Source organism: Nilaparvata lugens, chromosome 7 (assembly GCF_014356525.2).
Source record: "Nilaparvata lugens isolate BPH chromosome 7, ASM1435652v1, whole genome shotgun sequence".
NCBI lineage: Eukaryota > Metazoa > Arthropoda > Insecta > Hemiptera > Delphacidae > Nilaparvata > Nilaparvata lugens.
Window position 1 is genome coordinate 43578345 of NC_052510.1, and position 26571 is coordinate 43604915.

Consider the following 26571-nt stretch of genomic DNA (forward strand, 5'->3'; position numbering starts at 1 on the left):
ACTATAAGGATTTTATATATAGTGAGGTCCACGTTATAATGGCAGTGGATAAAGATAGAAGAATAGCGATGCCGATTCTATTCATCAATTAATTATATTTCTACACTGTTAAACATAATTGGCATCGTTGTGGGCCTAGAAAAGGATAGTACCACCGGCTTTGTCGAATGATAGACAAGGATAGCAAAACCAAAGTTGATCAAATACTGTCAATATAACGTGGACCTCACTATAGTGCCGGGAACACGAACACGTGAAGATCTGACGGAACGGAAACACAAACCACCAATCATGAACCCAAAAATGCTCTAGATTATCTGGAAAATTCAAGTGGTGCAAAAACAGGAGTTTCCCGAATCTCTGAATTAAAGACAAGATGTGGTGCAAGATTTGGAGAACAGTTTTTTGTTTCTCTCAAATATGTTTTATGACTTTCCCCTTCTTAAGTATACCGGTAGGTGTAAACTTGGTGGAACGGTGAAGGTAGCTTTCTAGCTTGAGAGTGTTGAGTGTAATGCATGTATTTTAATGGCGATTCATTAGAAACAGTTTTTTGTTTCTCTCAATATGTTTTATGACTTTCCCCTTCTTAAGTATAGGTGTAAACTTGGTGGAACGGTGAAGGTAAGTTTCTAGCTTGAGAGTGTTGAGTGTAATGCATGTATTTTAATGGCGATGCATTACTTCCACAATCTTGAAGCAATAGTGAGGCTCACGTTATAATAATGGCAGTATAAACATCGGTATTACTATTCTTGCCCATCATTCGACAAAGCAGATAGTGCTATCCTTTTCTAGCTCTTTAACGTTGCCAGATAGGTTTTTAACAATGTAGAAATATTATTAAAAATATGTATTGAAAAATATTATACATTGTTAATTAACAATATGTTCTAAAAGAAAAATATATTATCTTGAATAAAATATAATTGCTCATTTTAAACAAGAATAAATAGTAATTGATATTAAATCAGATATCAGCTGTTCTCTACAGAAAGCAGAAAATCGGCAACGCTATTCTCTTATCTTTCTCTACTGTCATTATAGCGTGGAGCTTACTATAATATTCGCCGCTGTACTGTTTTTTCTATCAAATCATTTTTTTTTAATTTCAGATGTGGGGTCTTGCTTGATTTTGTAGCAATTATTATTCAATTAGATTTCATTTCATCTTATCAACTAATATCTAGTAATTTCAAGTTTATCGTATATACTTCGGCAATTTCAACTTTTAAATTATTATACATCCAAAAGGGATGCGCTTGAAAGCTGTCTAAATAAAAACATTATTTCAATCACGAGACAGAACATGACTTTAAGAAATTATCATTTTATTAATTTTATTATGACTATTAAAGTAATTGATTCATATGATTTGCAGATAATATATTATAATATTAGCCAAAAACTTAATGATCATGTAGCAGTAGTGTAGTGGTAGCACTGTCTAGAGAATAACTTCCTTCAGTAGGTACGTGTTTGTGATCGTGGTGCTTCGGTGAAAAGTTTTTTCAAAAATTGTCCAAAATGGGTCGTATGCATGCTCCTGGGTAAGTTAAACAACATAATTTATTGAAATATACTTTCCTGCTTAAATGTCATCTTAAAAAATTCTCTTTTCAATAACTTGACTTTGCCAGAAAGAAGTCACCAGGCTGTTTCCAACCTCAATCTCGAATAGTGTAGAGATTATCAATTTATCATAAATCTTATAGAAATTAATGTTATATTTTTATTATCCTAATGTTTTAGACTGCCAAATTGTTTGTTTCAACCAATTTTTATTATTCTGTAACAAACCTCTTTGTTTTTATTGTAACTGGGAAGGTCGGAATTCACGTGGTAATGTGGGCAGTGGTGGATTTGTCAACCTGTTTATCATCTATTTATAACTTGATTTCATGTTTGATAAAACGAATTTCTAATATTTTTTAATCATTTCATTCGTTCATGTTATTTGATGATATTTTTATACTTATCGTTGAAGCTCCTAACCTATAATGCCGCATCTACATATTGGCCCAACGAAGGCCAACGTTGGCCAGTTCTAGTGTTTAGATGGGTGGTTTGAAAACGCTGGCCACCGCTAACATTTATTAGTCACTGGTTAATTTGCAGGCTGGCCAGGCTAAGCCAGCCTACTGTGCCAAGTGTTAACAAAGCATAAGGTTTGAGCTTTTGATTTGTCGAAATTATGTCAGTAAAATTAGATTGATACTCATTTTTAATTCAAGAAAAGTCCAATCATCAGAACAAGTCAATAAAATGTATGGGGCTGTTGATATGGTTTTAATATTTACTTTTAGTTGATATGTTCATAAGTATCATGGCTTTCTAAACGTTAATTTTAAACTTTGTGTTTTCAGTAAGGGTATATCCCAGTCAGCACTGCCTTACAGACGTAGTGTGCCTACATGGTTGAAACTTTCACACGACGATGTGAAGGACCAGATTTTCAAGCTGGCAAAGAAAGGTCTCACACCATCACAGATCGGTGAGTGTATTTTAAAAAGATTTTTTACCATCCAAACTTAGTCGATGCACAATAACGTCTAGAAGATCCGTACGCCGTTCTTGAATTCAGAAGTTATCCACGACTAGCTTTTGCTAGATATACTATGTCAAGATTAAATTACTTATCAATTTATTTAAGGGCTAGATGTGTAGATCATAAAGAGTGATCTCTATTAACAGATACGAAGTGAGTTATGAGAAAATATAAAGATAAAAGTACCTTATCCTATTTCAAAAATTGATTAGGCTACTTCATTGATTTCATTTTATTACTTTCACTGAGTAATAAAATAAAGTTTGAAAAGAGGGTAGGCTACTTCGATTATGCCTATTTTCATAAATATGAATACCCCTCACCAAAAACGTTATGAAGTAAATTAGTAATTATTTTAAATTATTAGTGTAGGTACATAAATTTTATGCATTTGATTAAAGTCAATACGCATTGATGATCAAAATTGAGCTTCAAATGTAGAAGAGAACCGCCGGCTTTGCCCCGACTATCCCTACTAGGCAATTCGGCTTATTCAATGGATTTCAAAATAGATTTTGAAATTTTATTCATCTTAAATTCTCTATGGTTGGCATTTGAACTCAAAAAGAATTTTTGTATTAGCGATGTGCTTTAGTAAAATGAATTCATTTTTGCCTAGAATGTTTATCAATTTATTTTATCAGTTAAGGTCAAGAGTATAACTTTAATTAAACTGGTTTCAGGCCAACAATCCAATAGGATTAAAATCAAGGCTCGGTCTCTAGAACACTTATTAAATCCAATCGACCATTAAATTTATATCATTTCATTAAATTTATATTATATTTTTATTGGTATATTTGATTACTCAGGACCGGTTTCTACATTCTCTGCAAAAATTAAGAAACTTAACACTAGCGTATTATTTCTAGAACTATACGTTTAATGGTCAATCAGAGTTAATAATGAAGAGTGTAGCCTACAAGAAACCAGAACATTGTTTGAATAGGGAGCATTGATGATATTATAATCAATCTATTGATAATAACCTATTCCTCCATTTGAATTTTTTTAGGTGTTATCCTGCGAGACTCGCACGGTGTTGCCCAGGTTAGGTTCGTGACCGGCAACAAGATCTTGAGGATAATGAAGGCCATGGGTCTCAGCCCTGACCTGCCCGAGGACCTCTACTACCTTATCAAGAAGGCTGTGGCCATCAGAAAGCATTTGGAACGTAACAGGTCAGAATTTTAAACCCAATCGAATCTACTTTAGTGAGATTCAGGTTATAGAATTAGCATCTCATTAGGATTGGTTTGCTGTCATTGAACAAAGCAGACTGCTTTATCCTTTTTTACTTTCCTTGCCCTATTACCATAGGGTAAGGAAAGTACCTTTTCAGTATTGCTTTCTGAAAAAAATTAAGGTACCCCAATTTCTAAAGTTTTATACGTTTCAAGGTCCCCTGAGTCCAAAAAAGTGGTTTTTGGGTATTGGTCTGTATGTATGTATGTATGTATGTGTGTGTGTCTGTATGTGTGTCTGTGTACACGATATCTCACCTCCCAATCAACGGGATAACATAAAATTTGGAACTTGAGGTTCCTTACAATATAAGGATCCGACACGAACAATTTCGATCGAATGCAACTCAAGATGGCGGCTGAAATGGTGAAAATTTTGCCAATAACAGGGGTTTTCACGAATTTCTCAAAAACGGCTCCAACAATTTTGATCAAATATAAATACCTGAAATAGTTATTTATAAGCTCTATCAACTGCCACTAGTCCCATATCTGTAAAAATTTCAGAAGCTCCGCCACATCTATGGAAAGTTTGATTTTAGATTCCTAATTATGTTCAGTAACATTTTCACCTAATATTGAAAATAAGCTCGAAGTTTGAGAAAAAGTGTTTATTCAATTATTGCAAACTGTTGATTCTATTAAATCATTCACTATGAAGAGATAGCAGACCTCGTGTGTCTGCAGCGTTATTGTCCTGTCACCAGCTGGCTCAGATTTTTGAATAGTAGAGTTGAGATGCGCGTGAACACTAGCGTCAGTTGATCAATTTTCAAAACGGCAAGAAAAATTGTGTGAGTGCGCTACACCAGATTTTCAACACTGCACTGTTGCCTAATTGCTTGTAGAATAAGGAAATGAGTGAACTGCCAAAATATTCCATCTCAACCTTGAACATTTATAGTTGAATTTCAAAACGATGTATTTTCTTGACAAATCAAATTGATTTGAGATAGAATTGATCATTATAACAAGAATCAATAATTTAATATCAGATAGGATTAGAAAAGGAAATGCGGCAACACGGCTTTCCTATTATTTCCTTATTTCCACTGACTTTGTACCGTAGGCCTAACCTTGATGATATGGCCTAACCTAGGCCATGTTTCTTTCCTAACTTGAGTTCCATTCTATTATCTTCATTATACGGTTATAAATACTTCAGTAATCTGTCCAACTTTTATAAAATGTTTGATTCACTATTATACTTTGTGTTAGACTGTTTATTATTATTGAAGATCTTTGAACAAATATTTGACTGTGTAATGGGGCCCATGTTCCACTCGTCTATGCTATTAGAATTTTACCGGTTGACTCTATTTTTGCAAATATGATTACGATAATTATCAATGTAAACCTCTTTTAAAGGTCTACATTGTATATTTAAAAAAATAATTCAAATCTTAGTTTTTGTGGGTTCCTTTAAACTCCACAGTATTATTCGTACAAAAGTATCTTTTTAGCTGAACAAATACCTTGATTTAGAATGTTGATGCTAGTTTAGGGTTTACCGTGATTTTTTTCTAAACTCTTGAACGAATTGCAGTAGCTTCCCAATTCGGTTCTATCGTCTAAAAATACATCCTGATTTTGTAGTTGAGTAGACTATTATATCTTCTAAAAGTAAGAAATGGTCCTGTGCCATTCCATCCTTATTTATCTATTTATTCTTACAAAAATCTTGGAATGCAACAGGCATAACAGCCCAAACGCACTCATGAATGCAGAAAATACTTAATAAAAATTAGGCCTATTAAAAAATATATAAATACTAGAAAAGTAATAAAAGAGAATGATTAAAAAATAGTACATGTGAATAAAGTATTGTAGCTACTTGGAGAAAGGAAAGATTAATATTAATGTTAATGGTAATTGATAAAACAAAATTTTGATTACTTTTTGAATGAATGTCAATTTTGTAATTGATCAGTGTTTTATCATTATTCGTTGATATAGTCAGAGTGAAAGTTATTTTTTTAATCAAATGTGATTTAACGTGAGCTCTATTCATATTTATAGACATATTGAAAGAGATTAAGGATGAATCCGAGATTACAGACGGAATTTTCAATTTTAACGTATGGAGATGAGAACTTATATGTAATTAAATTTTTATAGTGACATTGAACCAACCGACAGCATTCCTCATAATTAAGATCAATGCTTCAACATCCATGCTGACATCCAGAAATGAACCTTACTATAGCTGTCATGATACTTTCTGATTACTTATTAAAGGTCTCTTCACCCTTGAACATAGTTTTCATTAGTAGAGCTCCCTGTGCAATTACTTACTATCTTGTGAACTCTCTCAATGAAAGTAGAGTAGAGTGGGATAGCACTGTGGTATAGTGCTCTACCACTTGCCTTCCTCCACCACCGCTTCTCACTCTACTCTACCACTACTATGCTAATGAAAACAGTCTCAAGCTAGTAGAGTAGAGTCGAGTCGACATTTTAAGGTTAGCTCTGTTCACTAGACAACGCACTTCACCCACTATTCTCAATTGAAGTGAAAACAGTTAATCGACCAAGTAAGTAGAGTAGAGTTAGCTCGGTAGAGTTAGTATGCCAGTTACTCGACCACTAACTCTACTAGTGAAAACCAGGCTTTAGCTATGCTACGCTGAAGTACGTCTTTAGAATACGTAGCTGTCCTATTCCCTAACATTTATTTATTTTATACATTGAAAATCACTATCATTCTCAACTCATGAATGATACTAAAATTGAAAGCTATTCTACGCTGATATGAATGGACAGTACGTAGCTTGGCTTTATCATTGGAAGTTAGGACGTATTTCAGCGTATCGTAGCTAAGTGTGAAAATACCTCTATTTATTTAATTCACACAATGAAGTATGTTTTTGTTATACTACCTGTTTTCTGAGTATTATCTTCTATTTGGTCGTGTCTTGTTTGCAGGAAAGACAAGGACTCGAAGTTCCGTCTGATTCTGGTGGAGTCGAGGATCCACCGCCTGGCTCGCTACTACAAGACAAAGAGCACGCTGCCTCCCAACTGGAAGTACGAGTCCAACACCGCCTCGGCACTTGTCGCTTAAGTCTTGCTTTTTTAATATTATAGCAATAAATTGCTGTTTCTATTAGCTGATGTCACTTATTGTCTGTCTCCTATGGAACGTAGTCTTGGTGATGGGATGTTAGTAAATAGTGAGTGTAGTTTTAGATTTTACGTCATCGACAATAATTATTAGTATTTTTTGATTTCTCAAATTCCAGTTGAGCTTCTTATTTACAGATACATCAAATGGGCGATGTTTGATATACCTAGATGGTTCAGACACGAGAAATGCATTGTGATCGACATAAATTATTGATTGAAGATAGCAACTGGTTGATTCAGTAACTGTATAATAATTATTTCTAATAACCAACGAAAGCTACATAAATAGAATTGAAGAATTTTGCTACTGCAAATATTGACCAAAGAACTAAATAGTAAAAGGAAATTTGAAGAATGAAACTGTCCATCATCGATTCCCGGTCTGGGCGCAATTTTTGGACAGTTTCATTCTTTAAATTTTCTTCTGCTAATTAGTTCTTTGTTCAATATTTTTATTAGCAGAAGTCCTTAGTTATATTCATTGACGTTCATAGGATATTTGAAATGATTATTATACAGTTATAATATTCCAGCAGTTGGTTAACTGCTATTTCTAATAGAGTCTTCCATCTTTGAAACCGGTTGATTTGGATTTTTCAATCACAAGAAAAAGCTGAAATTGCACTGGCCGAATGGGGACCGAGCTTTTACTCGGAACTGAACCATCTATACCAAAGGAAATTGAATTTGAGTTGCTCTTCTACAAGTTATAGAGTTGAATGATTCCTCTTCTTTGTGAGGAGACTTAACGAAAGACATGGAAACTATTGAGTTGCTTCAGTTTTAGTTTCGTTACTATTATTCGGTTTCTCTCTGTATATAAGTAGGTGAAAACTATTTTCGAGTTTATTGTCAAATTCATTCAAAAATTACGTACACAAAGATCAATCTACGATTTTATGTTAATTCCTATAATGGGTGTTGTAGTCTGTAGTGTAAATATCAGGATTCCACGGTTGAAAAATTCAAAATATAATTTCTGGCTCATTCAACCAATAAAGTAAAAAGTCACGAATTATCATAATGCAAATTTTCATTGCGACATTCTTTGGCAACGAAATAAATGCCGTGAATGTTGGCAGGAGAGTGTTAACAAGCGATTTCATCGCTCATCACAAGTGGATGAAAAACAATATGAACAAAACAAACATGGATTTATTTTTAATGAAAGAAAAGCATACAATAAAGCTAAACAGAAAAACAATTATTAAGAAATTCAAAACGCTGTCATAAGTTCAATAGAAAATCGAATCAAAAAATGTTTAAAACACTGGGACAAAACTATGGGGACAGCTGCATGATGTCCATGCTCTGCTTTCTATTCTTGAAATATGTGAGAGCTTCTTGTCTTCAGTTGGCGAATAATCTAACATGCTGTACTTTCTTGATGAAACTCAGATATCATAAAATAATGAATTCATCAGTCCGCACTATTTGTTGTAATTTTGTTACTGCTCTTTATCTCTTGTGCACAGTATTCAAAGTCCAGTTTTATTTTTAACTCATTTCCATTCATCTGAAGAATTTTTTCATTGTCATACAGTTAGATTCTCTTAGAACTAACGGTATTGTTCCATTCGTTTCCCTGGTCCATAAGCAGTAGGTTCGATTTAGTTTCTGAATCTTCAATTAAACCTTAAAACTTGCTTTCTAATTCTATCTACATTGTAATGTTATTAATCTAATTATTCTTCCAATTCTAATAACAATATTACTAAAATAATCAAATTATTTTAAGCTCTGGAAAAATGAAGAAACTTTGCAGTCTGATCTACTAAATTTCAAATACTCATAGCAGTATTTATGAAGTTATTCTTCTCCCTGTTGTAGACACTACTAAACCCAGTAGCGGGGGCGCAGGAGGGGGGTCTCCCCACATAGGTGATGGGCCCCTTGAATTTCCCCAGAACCCTATTCAATCGAGGGGCCACAAACGACCAACATCCCTGGTTTTTGTGCTCTTCTTGCACCCACAACACACTAGCGTTGGGGAAGTTTTCCAGGGCGTCTTGGGTGATTTTCTCATAGGGCAGAGGGAAAATCTGTTCGACCCGTGCGATGGCGATTTCGTTGTCTTTGTTGTTTTCCTTTCGGGCGGCTACTAGGTCATAGTACACTTTTCCGGAGCAGAGGATCAGTTTTGAGACGGATTTATCAGGTTTCAGGAGGGGGTCTGGGATGTAGGCTTCGAATCTGCAAAAAGAAATATTAGATCTATATAAAGAATTTTTATAAAGAAATATATCTGCATGAAGAAAAGTTATGACTGTGAAGTAGATTTGGTCCTGTCGATTTTTTTTTCAAAGAAAATACTTTACCCCAGTTCATTGAGCCCGGCCACCTGCCGGGAGAACCTTGAATTTCTCATGATTTTACTAACCGGGAAAAATACCGTGAATTTTTCATTAATTTAAATTAACTTAGTAGAGAAGTGTACAGTAACAGTGAGTATAAAACTGTCAAAAAAATTTGGCGCTTCCTTATTGTATATTTTGAACTTTACTAAATTTCAATTAATTTAGTAAAGAAGTGTATAGTAACACAAGTATAAAATAGTCAAAAAAATTTGGCGCCTGCTTATAGTATATTTTGAAATGATCATATTTTTAGTCATGATATAAATCAATTACATTTCAAAATTAATTATTTTGATTGCTTCATTCTCTTCGGAATGAAACTTTCGTCAAGGTTTGAAGAGTCACCAACAGCTGGAATCGACTAAGGTACTGAACATACATATATATGGCTTCATTAGTTAAAAGTATTTCTCAGAGTACATAATAAATGTTCAAATGTATCGATAACTTTGTGTATTGTGAGTATTGTAACTTTATATATTATTATCTTAGTCTATTTTTGTGGGAATTTTTTCTTCTTTAACTACTTACTGGGTGTTGAAATATAGACCCTGTCCGAAAGCACTCCACACACATGAGTAGTTAGAAGAACGTACTAATTCCTCACAAAAATAGAATAGTGTCAAAAATTATCGATATGTTTGGACATTTAAATACGCAGCTCGGCATGAAAGATCAAACTAAAGATTTTCATAATAAATTCTTTACGAATGTATCTTGTTCCTCCAATACCGCGGATACTCTTCCTGGAAAATTTGAAATTTTACTCTGGAAACCCAGAAATTACTTATGATTTTTAATTTTAAAATGAGTGGCCACCCTGGTTTAGTGAAGCCCAGTTCAAATAGTCTTATTCCTTGCTAGCCTTACTAGCCTTGTTCAAAGCAGAATAAGGCTCATTCTCATTATGAAGAAGGGATTTGCATCAACAAATTATTATTTTGAGTAATATTAAAATTAAACTGTCAGCATTCTTTATGAATAACATCAAAGCTTCCCATTCAATCAATGCTCACAGTTTGAAATGAATCTCAATTCAGTAAGTGTAGGACATATTTTTGAAAAAAAAAAACAAATGAATTGCAGCTGCCTCAATCACAGTTATTTCCTTTTATAGTGTGATTCACTTTCAACTGTCAGATTTAATAGAATGGGAAGCTGTGGTGTATTTTCTAGTAATGCTGACAGTTGAATCTCACTCAACAGTATAACCTCGATAATCTGTCCCTTTCTGGAACGGGAGCAAGGCCTGAACACCAACAAGGATGGACTACATACTCTGATAAACTACGTACTATTTTTTATATAGAATAAAGAAGCTACACGTGAAGAGATGATGAAGAAGGATAAGGGCTAGAATTAAAGAACAAGAAGTAGGAAAAGAAGAACTAAATCTAGTAAAATAGAATTAAAACTAGAAAAAGAAGAACAATATCTGGAAAAATAGAACGAACTAGAAAAAGCAGATCAAGAACTAGAAATCATGAAAAGATAAGAAGCAAAATAATAACAACAATATTAGTAGAAGTCAGGAACTAGCGCCTGGCGCCTTCTACTCCCGTTGCAAGGGTGATCGATTCAGCCAACTCCTCTCAATATCATTCTTATCGCTTCCATGTGGCTCAGGCTTCACCTGAAACTGTAGGTACATTACATTCACCTCTCATCATCATCATCCGCACCATCACCCACACACAAAAGCCTAGAGCTCCTGTAGGCATCACCCCCACTAAAAAAAAAATATATATATTTTAATATAAATATGTGTTATATAATAACAAGAACTTCTAGAGGAAGCATATGGTGGGCCGTCTACTAGAACCGACTTCGTCCGAACTAGCATCGGCCGAAAACTATCGAACTCGTCCGAACAATCCCCCAACAAAGAAAGGAATAGATGCTCGTGTATTGCAACAGGGTCATACGGCCGGCTCCGGCCGATCAATTTTTCGATTGGAATTGAATGGGATTTTCCGGCTCTATCTGGCCGAACTAACTAGTCGAGCTGAGACAACAGTGTTCCTAACCTAAAATTGTTTCACAGTCATGTTTTTTTCGAAGTTGTTCTGTTTTATAAAGTTGTAACTGTTGCTATGGACAATGATAAGTTGGGTTCAAGAGCTTGTTCCGTTGTGGGATATGCGAGGCAAAAGATAACATAGTTGTGATGTTCAAAGGAATCTGTGAACAAAGATTGCTTGATAATGAATAGGTAACAAATTTAGTGGATATTTGTTTTTTCATTTTCAAATCTCAATATAATCATTGTTTATGGAAAATTTTGGTGGCTATGACAGTAGTTTATTCAATAATTGGCAACTAGACTGACGTAAACGGTTCCAATGGACGACCATATTCGGCCGAATACGGCAGAGTCGTCCGATCCAACGGCCGAACGGATCGGTTGAATACGGTTCCAGTGGACGGTTACCCTATTGATTGACATGATAGTATGGTCGGTTTAACCGATAAGCCAGATTAGCGATGTTCTACTCTAGTTGTATATTTAATTTGAATGTTGACTCACTCAGTGTCGCCGACAAACTGTTGAATGGAGGACACACACTGCGGGTGCCTGAGCAGCGACTTGGGCGTGAACACGACGAGCGGCTTGCGGTAGTTGAGCTTCACTTGACGCCTCAACAGGTGGAAGATGTTGGCGGGGGTGGATGGGTTGGCCAGCAGCCAATTGGCGGCCGCCATTTGCCGAGCGGCGTCTGTCGTTGGCTGAGAGTCGTTGTCCGAGCAGATCTGCAGGAAACGTTCTGGGCGGGCACTAGAGTGCTCTGGTCCCATACCTGAGTCACCCAAATAGACTGTTAGTCCAGTCGATTTAAAGCCCGGTCCAGACGCTCAAATTTAGCTTCAGTCTTTCGCTCAAGCAAAAGTCGGAGTATGTAAGTCGTTGCGTCTGGACGGTAAAACGGATGGGTCTTCAAGCAGTCGTCAAACTTAAAATGTATCGGCCGGGAATCTTTTTCCATCAAACCGTCCGTCTTTTGTCTATCCACCAAAACCTAAATCGCGTGAAAATAAAAATGGAGATAAAGAAATTGTGATTTCAGATTCGGATTCAGCGCCCTCAAATTAATAAAATGCCTCGCGAGTACTTTGAAAATAAGCAAGTTTTTTATCGATTGTATATAACGCCATTTAACCCTTTTTTTTCTTTCTTGATTCTCATGATACAGAATTTGATGTTGATATTATTATTTACTATCATGATATATTAAGATGTACTATATTGTTGATTAGAATACTACTACAAAATTTCAATCCATTTAAAATCACTGTGTCTCGAGATAAGTAAACAAAGCCATTTAGCGATTAACAGTAATATTTTTGTCATTATGTTGTTAAATATAGCATTATCCAGTTGAATCAGCGAAAAATACGATATTACTCATCTACCGTATATATACGGTCAACCGTATACAATTCAGACTCAATGAACCATATCAGAAATAGGAAAACGGACGACATGAGACGGATGCGTGTGGACGCAATTTTACAACTTTTGCTTGAACCAAACGATCCGTCTTTTGCTTGAGCAAAAGACTGATGGTAAACTTGAGCGTCTGCACCGGGCTTAAGACAAAATTGAGAAATTGAAGATGTTTTGGGCAATAGCCTGTTTTTTCTTTTCCAACTATTGCATTGTTTGATCTATCCAATAAATAAATAATATAGACATTAAGAAGGAGGAGTGTATGCTCGCAATTTTTTTTGTATTGATACAGTGGAAATATTCCAATTAATTCTAATGGGATAAGTCCCACTCAGTCCGACCGAGCTAGTATGAACTTATGTATGAACTCTCATTAGAACTTATGTAAATTATTCTTACTGTACCGGACAGACACGTCCACTATACGGATGTGTGTAGAAATCTGCCTTGTCCGTTTTTGCACTGGCGGCGGACGAGTCAGCAGGGCAAGAAGTTCTCCGATTGGCTGATTATCAACTGATTACCGAACACCAACCCAATCAGCTGATAATCAACCAATCGGAGAACTTCCCGCCCTGTCGACTCGTCCGCCATCAGTGCTATAACACTTCATGTGGCTTGGCCCTTATTGTCAGAGACTGTCTACAGGAAAAGGCTATACTAGTCTATCCATTCAAAAACTGTTGAGCATAAAATGAACCATAACAAATACTTATAAATGTTTCATCACTACCAGACCACCTTTAGTGCGATTTTTGTTATAAAGTCAGTGGAAGCCATAGTTCCCACGTTATCTTTTCCACCGCCTTATATAGTAGATAGCTGTCATTCAAATTATTCCCTTATATCTGACATTACTTTTTTATTCTTGTTAATGATTATCAATTCTATCTCTAATATATTTTTATAAATTAATAGTACATTTTCATAATTGATATTAGAGATACTCTGGTAGTTCTTCAACATACTTCTTCATAGGATATAAAAATTTTGGCAACGCTGTGAAGATGAAAAAGAGTGAAGCTATCTGCTTTGTCTAATGACAGACAGGGATAGCAGGCCAATTTTATTCAGAAGCTGACTTCTGAATCTCTCTTATATTAATTTATTTGAAGCTGCTTCAATGAGACGGGCCAGTTTCTAGGACACTAAATCTTAGTAATTATCAAATCCATAGGTTTATTAGTCCTTAAGTATTTTAAAAACTGGGCCTAAATCAATGAACCAAAAATCTCTAGTCTGTTCGATTGAATGTTTCTTGGACAATTTGCGTCCTAGAAACCGTGCGTTTTAGGACTAGAATTGAATTGACCTTCCATGCCATGTGGCAGCAGCATGACTATGCCACTCTGTCGGTACCACCTGCTCTCCCCGCCGGCCAGAAACTGGTCGATCATCACCTGGGCGCCATTGCAGAAATCACCAAACTGCGCCTCCCACATCACCAGTGCATAGGGGCTTGTCTGCAACATTCAAAACCAATCGATTGCTCACTTAATACGGTATACAGAATGTCCCACGAAAGATGTAACAGTCGGAGACTATTGATTCTACTGTACATGAAATTTGCAACAAAAAATATGTAATGGAATTTTCTTATATCGACCATAGTTTTCGAGATCTATCGATTTTTCGATATTTTCGAAAAAAGTCATCAACTAGAAAACTATAAGTCAAAATCTAATTCTAAGGATATTGTTGCAAATAAGAAGACATTTTCAATAAGATCCATATAATTAGTTCCTTTGTTTGACGTTTTAAGCTTATAATATACATTTTTTATTCCTCATAAATTACTAAATAAATCAATAAACTACATTGCAATAATGAAAGTAACTCACAACTACAAAACAAGCATTTAGGAACTACTTGCCCAAAAGAGTAAGCTCGAGCTTGGGGAAGGTCAAGCCGAATTTCGGTACATGATGTGTACTTTTATCAATAATGAACCACGGAAAGAAGAATATTATGGTCTCAGTAGCAGTACTATTACTTTTGCTAAAGATTTTATATTATTTTGTAGCCTACTTATTTGGCGACAATTATAAGGATTATTTCTAGTAAAATACTACAATGATGTGTCAATGAAAATGATTTAAATGATGAATGTATTCGGTTTGGGTTGAGCAATTGAATACGAACCAGGATTGTTTCAATACTCCAAATTACAAGGATTATTTCTAGAAAATGCTTCATTGATTTGTCAATGAAAATGGTGAATGTATTCGGTTCGGTTTGAAGTTGTATACGAACCAGACTGACTCCGTACTCAAAGCCGAGCACGGCATACTCGCTGAGGGGACTGTTGCTGACGACATAGTCGGCTTGTTGCGGGAACATGCTGTGCAACATGTTGCGTGTGGCTCCCGTCGTCTGGTCGTGTATCACGTGATGTCTGTGGCTGAATGTGCCACGCTCCACGTCCTGGCCGCTCAGACGCACCAACACGCCCTCCTACGTCACAACATTAATCACAATTTCAACTAAAATACAAACAAGCAATATAATCAATAAAATGTACATAGGTAATATTCAAAAAATACAATACATAAAATTCACTACAAATGTAAAGAAAATGTTTTATATTAATCTAAATTAAAGTGGAAGACGTCTTTCTAAAGCCCCATAACAGTAGTAGCAAAAACGCAGTCACACAGGGGCAATATATGGATTTTAGTTGCCGCCAGGTCAAATGGACACCACTATAGTATCTGTGTGTAGTTGTGAAACAACTGTGATTAATTTTGAGACTCCAAATATTGTAACGAAGTGAATTCGTTACGAAGGTTAATGCTAGAAGTGACGGGTGGTTATCGCTAAACAGTCGAGAAGATCTAGCTGCTATGCGCATCCAAAATAGGATCTGAAATGAATGCAATATGATCACTAAAAAGATAAACGCTATTGCAACTCTCCTGTAGAGAAGACACTGAAAACTATAATCGATGTTAGGTTTTTTAAATGTATTATTGTGTGTTTCCAAAATGGAATGTGAAAGAAATCTAAAACAGTGCAGTATTTTTATGATCATTAAAAAGTTTTACTGTACTACAATTTATATAAAAATTGAAATAGATTGTATAAATGGTATGCACTGGGAAGTTTTTCATCAGACACTTAATAAACTCTGTTGAAACCCACCTGTAGCAAAGACCCGAACGCAAATGCCTCAGCCAAAGCCCAATCAACGATGCCCTCTTTCAAATGTTTCTGGCGTGTATGAAACACTCGCTGAATGCCGCGATGCACGTCAAAGTCCTTTGGAGGTGTCGATATGGCTTTGCCAATTACATCCAATACATCTTTTGACACCCCGGTTTTAGGAACTTGTAACTGATTTTTGTCCTCCTGATTAACAAGAAATTATATTTTAAATTCAATTTAATATGTATATGAGGAACTACTAAACCATAAGTTACTATTCTTATTGATAGTCAGAAGCAGATTTTTGTCTTCCTGTTGAACAAGAAAATTAATTTGAAATCTAATAGAATCTGTCATGAAGAATCTACTAAACCATAATTTACTATTCTGGAGCGATTTGTTATATTTATAAAATATTTCTATTTCTAATAGAATCTGTCATTAAGATTCTACTAAACCATAATTTACTATTCTGGAGCGATTTGTTATATTTCAAAAATATTTGAAATCTACCAAAATCTGTCATTGAAGAATCCTCCTATTCCATGAATGAATATTCTGTTACACTTTTAATAGTAGTAGGTGTTGAACACAATATTTATTATTGATACTGAAAATTAGTGAAAGTATAATGAATTTTCATCATTTAATAATTAGAACAAGTTCGAAAGTCCACTCAACTGTAAAAAAGTTTTTCCAAGTAGTATCTCTCCAAATTTCGGGTTTATAAGGGTAATATGAAGAAGACATGGGAATGCATAAAGGAGATTACAAACAATAAAAATAGGGATTTTCAACCCAAAATTGAAGCTAATGTATTAAATAAGCACTTTGCAACAGTTGGCCAGTCTTATGCTAATAATTTGATACAGAATAATCGAATTGAAATCCCAGAGTCTACCTCCTGGAGACCTTTGAATAGCTTCTTCCTAAAACCAACCGATACTGCGGAAATAAATAAATTTATACATGAGCTGAAACCAAACTCGTCTCCGGGTGTGGATAACATTAGTGGAATATGTTTAAAAAAAATCTCAAAATTCATTGTTTCCCCTCTGGAAATCATTTTTAATAGGTGTTTTTTATTAGGATATTTTCCAAAGAAATTCAAGATAGCTTTAATTAAACCAATACCTAAATCCAAGGACCTTGCAAATCCTCAAAACTATAGACCTATTAGCTTATTAACCAATTTATCAAAAATTATGGAAAAAATTATAAAAGTTAGATTGATGGACTTTCTTAGAAAAAACAATTTCATTTCGAGTAACCAGTATGGTTTTCAAGAAGGTAAATCCACCAAAGATGCTGTCTTACACTTGACAAATTTAATAAATAAAAGTTTTGATAGTAATAGAAAAACACTTGCTATATTTTTGGACTTGGCAAAGGCCTTTGATTCTATACCACATTCTATCCTTTTTCATAAGCTAGAGTGTTGTGGAATAAGAGGAACAACAAAAGATATATTTGCAAGCTATTTGACAGATCGAATGCAAATTTTAACAATAAATGATAAAACTGACATTCAAAATATAAAAGAGTTTGGACTTCCACAAGGAACTGTTCTATCGCCGCTACTTTTTTGATTTATGTCAATGACTTATTGAAAATTGATATTCCTAATGGTGTCACACTATCATTTGCCGATGACACTGCTCTAATCTTCTCAGGCTTAACATGGAATGAAACATTTAACTCTGCTAATCGTGGTCTTGAAATAGTTAAATCGTGGTTGAACAGCCATATTTTAACTCTAAATGCGAGTAAAACTAAATACATATCTTTTTCCCCTAACATAAGTGGTCAGCCTCCTGATGAGCTTGAGCTGATAATACACTGTCATAACAACATCACTGTTAACTGCACTTGTCCAACAATAGAAAGAGTTAAATCAATCAAATATTTAGGTGTTTCTGTGGATCAGCATATTAAATGGGACGTTCACATTCAGAATCTATGCTTCAAACTGAAATATTTAATAACAATTTTTACAGAATTAACCAATTAAAAGACTTGAATATTTTGAGAACGATTTACTACGCTTATGCTCATTCACTTTTCCATTATAATATAGAAGTATGGGGAGCAGCGTATGACACTCATTTTAAAAAACTTTTTATAATACAAAAGCATATTATTAGAGCTGCGCTTGGAAGACCCAGACTCTATCCCAGCAGATTAATATTTGAAGAGATAGATCTACCAACGTTACGTCAAACTTAATTGTATAAAAATTATTAGAACTTGAAAATTTTTATATTATTTTCTGTGTATCTATATTTTGTTTATCAAGTACTTGACTATTGATAAAATTCAACATCCATAGATTATTTACCATATATCAACAGAATTGTATCATTTGTACTGCTGTTATTAGTTAAAAAATGTATTTCTTATTTTTAGAACTCGTGGCTGGAGCTCAAGGCTTCTTCTTCCAGTCACGCCAAAAACTATTGTAATTTAATGAATATTTTGTTTGTAAAAATATTTTTTGTATTTGGTAATAAATTCATATTCATATTCATATTCATACATAGCTATTAACTTCATAGTTTAGAGACATCGTTTATTCAAATATTCATAATTATAAAATGAATAAATGATTAACTTATCATATTCAAAAATATCATAAAACTTAATTTTTGCCACACTGCACAGAAAGCAGCTGTTTTCCAGTCCCTACGTAGATCTGAAAGACATTGTTTGCAGACGACTCTCGTCTGATGTCAGAACATGTTTCTTTCCGGCTAAGGCCGGAAAGAGTACCCTTTCCGGCCGCTAAACTTCTAGTGTGCTAAAACAGCTGATCAAAAAACTTTTCATTATTTTTGAGTTTATTATTCAATAATTAAAACATTTATAATAATATCGTCATATTGTCATTTGAAAGAATAAAAAAGTATAAACTCAACCTCCCACATAATTGAACATATTATTTTAGGTTACCTATTTAGACAAATCAGAATGAAAAATAAAAATACTTGGACAATTTCCTGATATTCAGATTACCTCAGATTTGCTACAGCTATGACCTTCCACTTTTGCTTTCGGAAGTGCTTAATAAACAGTTATTCTGTTATTATATATATATATTGTTTATTTTTCTGTGTGGCGAAAAATAGCGTTAGCACCACGGGCAAAAATGTTTTTCCGGCTCTTAATCATTTCTAGTCCTCGGCCTACGGCCTCGGACTTGAAAACCGATTTCGAGCAGGAAAAGTCTCATTTTCGGCCCTAGGTGCGAAATATACTATTGAAGCCTATTTCAGTAAGCAGTAATAAATTGTCGTGAGTTCTATTCATAGATGAAAGCATTTTCAAAATACAGTATAGGTAATTTAGAAGTGTATATAAAACTAGTAATTGTACCTTTTCATCAATACACTTTTTGCGATAGGTCAAATATACGGGTTCCATCTTCTTAATGACTGAATACATGGTTGGTTGTGTGTAGAATGGTTCATCAACTTCATTATGACCATAGAGCCGATAACCTTTTATGTCCACTACTATGTCTCTGAAAATCACAAATATTAATCTCTTGATACAATCATAGTACATGAGTAGTAGCTTTAATTATTTTTCAATCTTGAATTTATAATAATGAAAATAATGCGAAGGATGTTACATTGTATAGCCTTTTATATTTACCATCTATATTAATGAAAATTTCAAATATCCCACTTCAATCATAGCAGAAAATTATTTTGAAAAATTAATATACAAAGAGGAGGAATTGAATTACCTCTCAAATTTTGCCTTGTACTCAACAGCCACTTTGATCGCATATACGACAGCTTCTATGTCTCCACTATTCACATGTATAATGGGCACATCGTTAGCCTTGGCGATACATGTACAGTATTCGGTCGACCTAGAGTTGGATGATTTCGTTGTAAAACCAATCTAAAAGAGACAATTACAATCAGAAAAACATCCATTAATAAATTATTGTATTCATACTTGAATTATCAGAACAAATCAGAAAACATTATATATGTTTGTTAGTACCGGTATACATACTTTGAATTTGATAATAAAACTAGTAATACCGTAATTAATCTTGAATGGACTTTTCTAATATAGGAACATCCTAAATCCAAAATGATTCCCAAAAAGCTATAATTCAAAAAAATGATAGGAAACCTATAACTCTACCTGATTGTTTGTTATAATGTGTATAGTTCCACCAGAATTGTAATTTTCCAAATCAGACAAATTGAACAATTCGTAGACTACTCCTTGCCCACTGATGGCCGCATCACCGTGAATTATTATTGGCCAAACCTAAAATAAGAATAAATAAGTTATAAGACATAATTATAATAACATAAATTATGAACATAATTATAATAACATAAATTATAAACATAATTATAATAACAATCAATAATATTATCTATTGTTGTTGAAAGTAAAATCTTTCTCCAAATTCAAATCTAACTGAATTTAAATTTAAGCATTGCTTTCCAATGAATTCCTGTTCTACTGTGCAGAAGAATAGGTACCATTGTTTCTTATGAAGGGTTTGCTCATTTTAATTCTGCCAATGTGTTAATACTCTTTTAAGAACATAAACAATAGTGTTATTTCTCTGTCAATGTATAAACTTACATAAGAGCCAATGGAATTTCTCTTTTAGCAGAATAGAAATGTTAAGTAAAATATTTAATAAAATCTTAATAAATGCTATTTATTGAAAAGCAGAATGTTAGTAGAAATCTTTTAAAAGTTAAATTTAGAAAAAAAAAACAAATATACCTTCCTCTAGTCCTTGTGCTCAATGAAATAGGTATCGTATAGGTGGTAGGTAGCCTGGATCATATTTTTACAATTATTTTCTCTTCAATATTTTATTCGATGTTGAATTTTTTCTTTGATTTCAAACTTTTCTTATAAATTAGGTATAGTTTCCAAATTTGAATTTTTTCTCCGAAATTAAACAAAAATTTACCTTTTTCTGGTCCTTATGCTCATTGAAATGGCTGTCCCCATACGCGTATCCTTTCGCAATAGCGGTCACAGTTCCCAGATGGGAAGCATTTGAAATGGAAGCGATACGAATTTTCTGCTTAGTATGTGTATGCTCAACAACTGTATGTCCTCCCAAATGGTACCTTACGTTTCCCGCTGTGTTCTGGTCTTTTGCGGATAGTTTGACAGGTTGGAAGTTGGAAAATACGTGCACGAACGGGATTTTCATTATGTTTGCCAGTAGGTTGAGACGACCTCTGTGCGTCATATCTATTAAAATGTTGTCAAAAATTGAAGAAATAAAATTATTTAAAAACAATAAAAACTATTCAATTGATGTATAAAATACTACAGTATTTTAATTCAATAAAAAGTTGATAAACATTTTTTTGCAATATTATCCGTTGATACCAATAAAAATAAAGATATAGTATATAATTCATATTTTGATTAAATTTGCATAATTTGTTTGTTCAAATACATATCTGTTGAAATTGAGCAGAATAATGTTGAAAACATGTTAATTTGCTTGAATTTTCTCAGCTATTTTGTTTAAAATCATATTTGCTTATATATGTAGCAAAATACTATGAATACATTTGAAAATTTCTTAAAAGGTTTAAACCGAAATGATAACATCATTTTTCAGAATGCAATCTTTTTATCTTTTTAATTTGGATTTTCGTTAAATAATAATAATTAATGCAATCTTTATTAATGAATTCTCCATAGGCCTGAAACTTCTCTATAATTAGATGATTGAAATGAAACTTGTCAAACTCTAGAAATTTTCTTATCATATCCTTCCCCAAGTCACTGAATTTGTGTAAAAAACTATTTAATCACTTCAAACTGTCAGCATTTTTTATACATAACACCAATAATGATGCTCCCCATGCAACCAATATTTGATAAATATGCTGACAGTTTAAAGTATCTCACTATAACATTTATTCATTCACCAACTTGGATTATTTTTTTACTAACTTGTTTATTCAATTTAATGATAAAATTTAATCAACTTACCAAAAACAAAAGAACTCGCCCCTTGCTCACTTCCATACTCGACCAGTGTATGAATAGCGGGTACGAGGGCATCACACCCCTCCAACCCAAACTTTCTCTCGGCCGGCCATTTTTTGGTGATGAACGTCTCGAACAGATAAGATTTTCCCAGAATAACCAGGTTATCTATCTTCTCAGTTCTGCTCAGTTCAAATTTGGAGCGCTGCTCAAATTTTTCGCGCAAAAACTTTAGTTTGTTCTCGCTTGGCACAAAGTTGTACTCGGCTGTCAGAGTTTTGCAGTAGGCGCGCTCCAACCGGTCAATTATTTCACCCAGAGGTAGTTTTTCGCCGGGGTTACCTTCAAGAATTTGTGAAAACCACAATAAAATAATTTATTTCATCATTATAATTAGTGAAAGATAGTTCTATACCTCGTGAGGTTTACTAAAACTAATGATAACTTCTATAAAAGACTTTTAATAGGCCTATTTACTTTTCAGCCTTTTTAATGTTACTGCAAACTAAGAGGAATACAGGTTCAGTGCTGTCAAAAAATGATAGATGGACCTGTTTCAGGTCCAAAAATCATAAAAAATTATGAAAATAGGAATAGACTCAGTTTGTCTTTCACTGTTCCACTTTGGTAGCGTCCGTAAAAACTGACCATTTTTTTTGTTGAGTGGCGGCTTTCAGGGCAGTCGGAACTCCGGAGACCCAGATAAACTTGTCAGCATTCCTTATAGATAACATCAATGGTTCTCTTTCAAACAATGCTGACAGTACAAAGTGAATCTCACTGTGCCCATCCTAACTCTTTTTTAGTCCTCAAATATTGGCTATTGTAAGGTATTGCATATTTTGTATTACAGTCTTATATTGAGAGCACTGTATGTTTATGGAGTTGATAGATGATTGGAATCTTTATTTCTGTATTTTTATTTGATAGGTAATTGGAGTAGTTCTACCCATCTCCATTGTTAAATACGCGGTAGCCAATGTTTGTATTTTTCGTATTAACATATTTTGAGAAGACTGTATTTTATTGAGAGGCCTCTCCTACTAAACATACAATATATGTTGGATTTCATATTATTATCATTATATTTTATAGTAGTTCAAGTAGGTCACCCTATAATTCTCTATTGAAATCGTTGAATTAAATTGCCAATATACATGGATACTACAAAAGAATCATCGGATTTTTAAAAATAATATTTACCATAGTAGGTTACCTATGTTTTTATCTACTAATAATTCACCTACTCATTCGAAACCAAAAATCTTTTTACCAATGGAATGAGAATTTCCAAAGTTTCTTTGCAATAAATACTTTGGGGCCCTATTAGACTATAGGTAGCCACCAGGACGCGCAACCAGCCAGGCAACCAGGTCACACAGTCAGTCATGCAGGCAGTCACCGAGCATTGTTTTAAGACTAGGACAGCCATCCGGGCATCCACATTTTGTCTGCTGCGTGATTTCCGAGCCCGACCACCACACTGGTAGCCAAAATGTGGCTGTCCAAGTATTGAAACAATGCCTGGTGACGGAGTGAGCGACTTCCTGCCCGGCTGATTGTGTAACCTGGCTGCGCGTCCTGGCTACCTAGTCTAATAGGGGCCCAAGGCATTCTTTGTAAAAAAAAACTTTGGAAATGCTCTCTTTCCACTAATATTATGATTATTGATTTTCAATGAGTACTTTGGTAATTATTTATTTTTCTGTCCTCTAATATCCAATGTTTAAAGGAGTTCCATTAAATTTAGTATCTAAGAAAATTATGAGAATATTTGAGAACATGATATTATGATAAGCTATGCTACTCATCAAACTGACCAATCATGGTTGTCTTAGGCAGAGGATAAACAACAGATTTGTCTTCAGGAATTTTTATTTCCAGAACTTTCTCTCTGTCCAAATTCTGGCGTGCCAATTTCAATGGATCAAGAGTGGCTAATAGATGACCTCGAGACTGGTACCGCTCTATTATATTTGCCAACTCCACCGTTTCATGGAATGTTGCTGGTCTCTGAAATTCATTTCCAAAAATTAGAGTCTTTTTCAATAATTCAACATTATAATTGGACAAAATTTTGCACAAATTCCATGAATCGGAGGAACCGAAAAAATCCAACATATTACATTTTGAACCAAACTTTCAAATTTTCACAAGGACTACCTTATTATTTCATCTTTCAATGTTATTACATTAGTGTCATTTGCATTGTAAATAAATAAATATTTAATAGATTCATGTTTCTAGAATTTTTCTAGTCAACCAGTCTGAACTGGTTGTAGGCTAATGGTACTAAAATACCGGTTTATTTTTCAAATACACTCATAATCAAAATTTAGCTATCAGGGGTATTTACAATGTTGGAGTTACAAAGTCGAGGTATTCGCTATCTTCAGCTATTTGCTAAGTCTGTGTTAACTCAATGCTATAGTGATACGTTAGAAAAAAATTAACAGACGAGATAGCAGACAGCGCAGGTTTGAGTCCGCTAACTCTAGCTATCTCTGTTAAAACGGTAGACATATATGTTTATAATCTTACTTTTTCAAACTAACTTTAAGTTACACAAATTATCCGCTTGGATCGTTACTGAAATTAGCTAATAGCAGATGGTTTTAGATTGGGCGTTCACAATCAAGAGCTATCGAATAGCACTTCAACTGGCTAAAACAACATTGTGAATACCCCTATCAACAATATTTTGAGGATTATCTCTATTCATCTAATAGGGTATTTTTATACAAAATGTTATGTAACACAATCATTAATAAAAAAACCTTTATTGAAAAATCATCTTGATGAATTCATCAAAAAATTCTAAAGAGAAAAAATATTGATCTATTCTCAAAATAACAAGTTAAACTTTTACTATACTCCGTACAAAATTACTTTTTCCTACAGTTACCTTGAAAAGTGACCATTTCTGCACTGATTGCAGGCCGCAAAGAATCACTTTTCCGCTCTAGTGCGCAAAGTATTACTTTACGTACTCCAGATTTGACGCAAAATAGTTATTTGGTTTTATGAAGCACCAGTGCAGGAAAATCAAAATTAAGTTGGTAACACTGACTGTGGTATAGTGAGGTCCACGTTATAATATGGCAGTGGAGAACGGCGTTGCCTTGCCATTATGTGCCTTGATTAATTTAATTTTAAATTAAGGGTTTTATTAATAATAAAATTACACAGTGAAACATTTGATGGATTTCAGGGAATTTTACCCATAATTACCCACTTTTCATATTCAATGGTAACTGTAGGAAAATTTTAATGTGAAATACGTGCGCGTAACGTTTGTTTCGGTGCAGCAAACTGTCACTTTGCGCACTATTTGCATAAATAACTATTGCCTTGGAGGAATATGCGGCGCAGAGATCATGATCTCTGATAGATGATTGAATAAGATAGAATGCTTTTATTGAATAGGCCTACATTGAAATTGATAGTTAAACTAGAAACGTAAACGAGAACCAATCTGAAATGGAGACTTGTTATAATATATAATTTGGTTACTAGGGCAACTAGAACAGATGGTGATCAGTACTTTCTGTAGAGATCAGCCAATTACAGTGATGGATAGAGTCATAGGTAGAAGCTCAGTTGCCAATTTGTCAATTAGACTCAGTCGACTCAATGCTTTCAGAGAGGAAACTTCCTAAGTTTAACATGAGCGTTTGAATACTCACTAGAAATCAGAGAACGCTGGCCGGTTCAGAACAAAAACATTGTTGCCGTTGTATCTCTACTGCTGTATGCCTTCTCTGCTGCGCATGTCCTTTCCAAGTCAAAAGTAATTTTGTACGGAGTATAGTTTTATCACTATTTTTTGGTAGATTTTACATAGATTACAACCATTTTAAGAAATAATGTTTACTCGTCTACAGAATATGGTGGCTTTCAAATTGTAACTAAAATTATGTACTAGATAACTTACTTACTGCCATGGCCATACATATCTACGTAGTTATTTAGCCGCACCAACAAAGCCCCTCCACCTCTTGATTCTCCGCGTCCTCCTCGGTTGCTCCAATTCTCTCCATATCGGCCTTCACTTTTGACTCCATTTCCGTCTTGGTCTTCTTCTCGGTCGTCGTTTTTCTGGATTTCTTTTCAACACTTGATTGAGATTGCTGTCCTTTTTTCTTCTCAAAACATGCCCAAACCATCAGATCCTTCTACTCTTGAACTCGCATAGGCCTACTACATCTGGCTCCTTACTACTACTACTCTCCTACTAGAAAACTACTGAATAATAATTGGAGGCTTTTTAAAAAAAATCCTCTCTTTCTGAAGTGTACCTTGATGTAGGAAGTGTTGCACATTTTTAGAATAAGCTATACTCATGTTTACCTATTCAAGGGATAGGATTAGGCAGGCTTATGGAAAAATACATATATGTATGAATGTAGAAAACATATGTTCAATGTGCATAAATTTTATCCATTAGAATTAGGTTAAACTCGTCATAAAAAATGTATAATTCTAATCTTCCGTACTCAAATATATGATTTGCTTACCCCTTTCATAGACAAGTCGACAGAAACTGCCGCATCCTCCCTTGGTTTTCTGTGTTCCACAACTCTACTTTGTTCCAATGGAGCTCCCATTTTTATTCCCGTCAAATCTATGACTCTGATGGGTGATTGGTAAGCATTACCTGGTGATTGCCCCTTTTCAACAAGTTTGAAGTATACTTGCCAAGAA

The 26571-nt window shown here is 34.2% G+C and overlaps 2 protein-coding genes across 2 annotated transcripts; one reads left to right on the plus strand and one right to left on the minus strand.

Annotated features, from left to right (window-relative positions):
• The first annotated feature begins 1398 nt into the window (after nucleotides 1-1398).
• LOC111049147 (40S ribosomal protein S13) lies at nucleotides 1399-6901 on the plus strand. The gene is made up of 4 exons (XM_022335163.2): nucleotides 1399-1550; nucleotides 2367-2494; nucleotides 3564-3729; nucleotides 6718-6901. The coding sequence occupies exons 1-4, from the start codon at nucleotides 1528-1530 to the stop codon at nucleotides 6854-6856; spliced, it is 456 nt and encodes a 151-aa protein (XP_022190855.1). The 5' UTR covers nucleotides 1399-1527; the 3' UTR covers nucleotides 6857-6901.
• Nucleotides 6902-8055: 1154 nt separating this feature from the next.
• LOC111049146 (2-oxoglutarate dehydrogenase, mitochondrial) lies at nucleotides 8056-26527 on the minus strand. The gene is made up of 12 exons (XM_039432822.1): nucleotides 26385-26527; nucleotides 23688-23880; nucleotides 21871-22209; nucleotides 20825-21114; nucleotides 20029-20157; nucleotides 19616-19776; nucleotides 19240-19387; nucleotides 15865-16071; nucleotides 14977-15177; nucleotides 14036-14186; nucleotides 11803-12073; nucleotides 8056-9111 (listed from the first exon to the last, which is right to left on the minus strand). Exons 1-12 carry the CDS (start codon nucleotides 26472-26474, stop codon nucleotides 8700-8702), a joined length of 2592 nt encoding a protein of 863 aa, XP_039288756.1. The 5' UTR covers nucleotides 26475-26527; the 3' UTR covers nucleotides 8056-8699.
• Nucleotides 26528-26571: the final 44 nt, after the last annotated feature.

Bases quoted from the DNA above. Each gene is read 5' to 3' on its own strand.
- LOC111049146 (XM_039432822.1), bottom strand. From the start codon at position 26,474: ATGGGAGCTCCATTGGAACAAAGTAGAGTTGTGGAACACAGAAAACCA. The intron at 23,881-26,384 runs GTAAGCAAATCA...AATGAATTTCAG, and splicing joins TCGACTTGTCTATGAAAGGG to AGACCAGCAACATTCCATGA. The intron at 19,777-20,028 runs GTAGAGTTATAG...TGTCTCTTTTAG, and splicing joins ACATTATAACAAACAATCAG to ATTGGTTTTACAACGAAATC.
- LOC111049147 (XM_022335163.2), top strand. From the start codon at position 1,528: ATGGGTCGTATGCATGCTCCTGG. The intron at 2,495-3,563 runs GTGAGTGTATTT...GAATTTTTTTAG, and splicing joins TCTCACACCATCACAGATCG to GTGTTATCCTGCGAGACTCG. The intron at 3,730-6,717 runs GTCAGAATTTTA...TCTTGTTTGCAG, and splicing joins AAGCATTTGGAACGTAACAG to GAAAGACAAGGACTCGAAGT.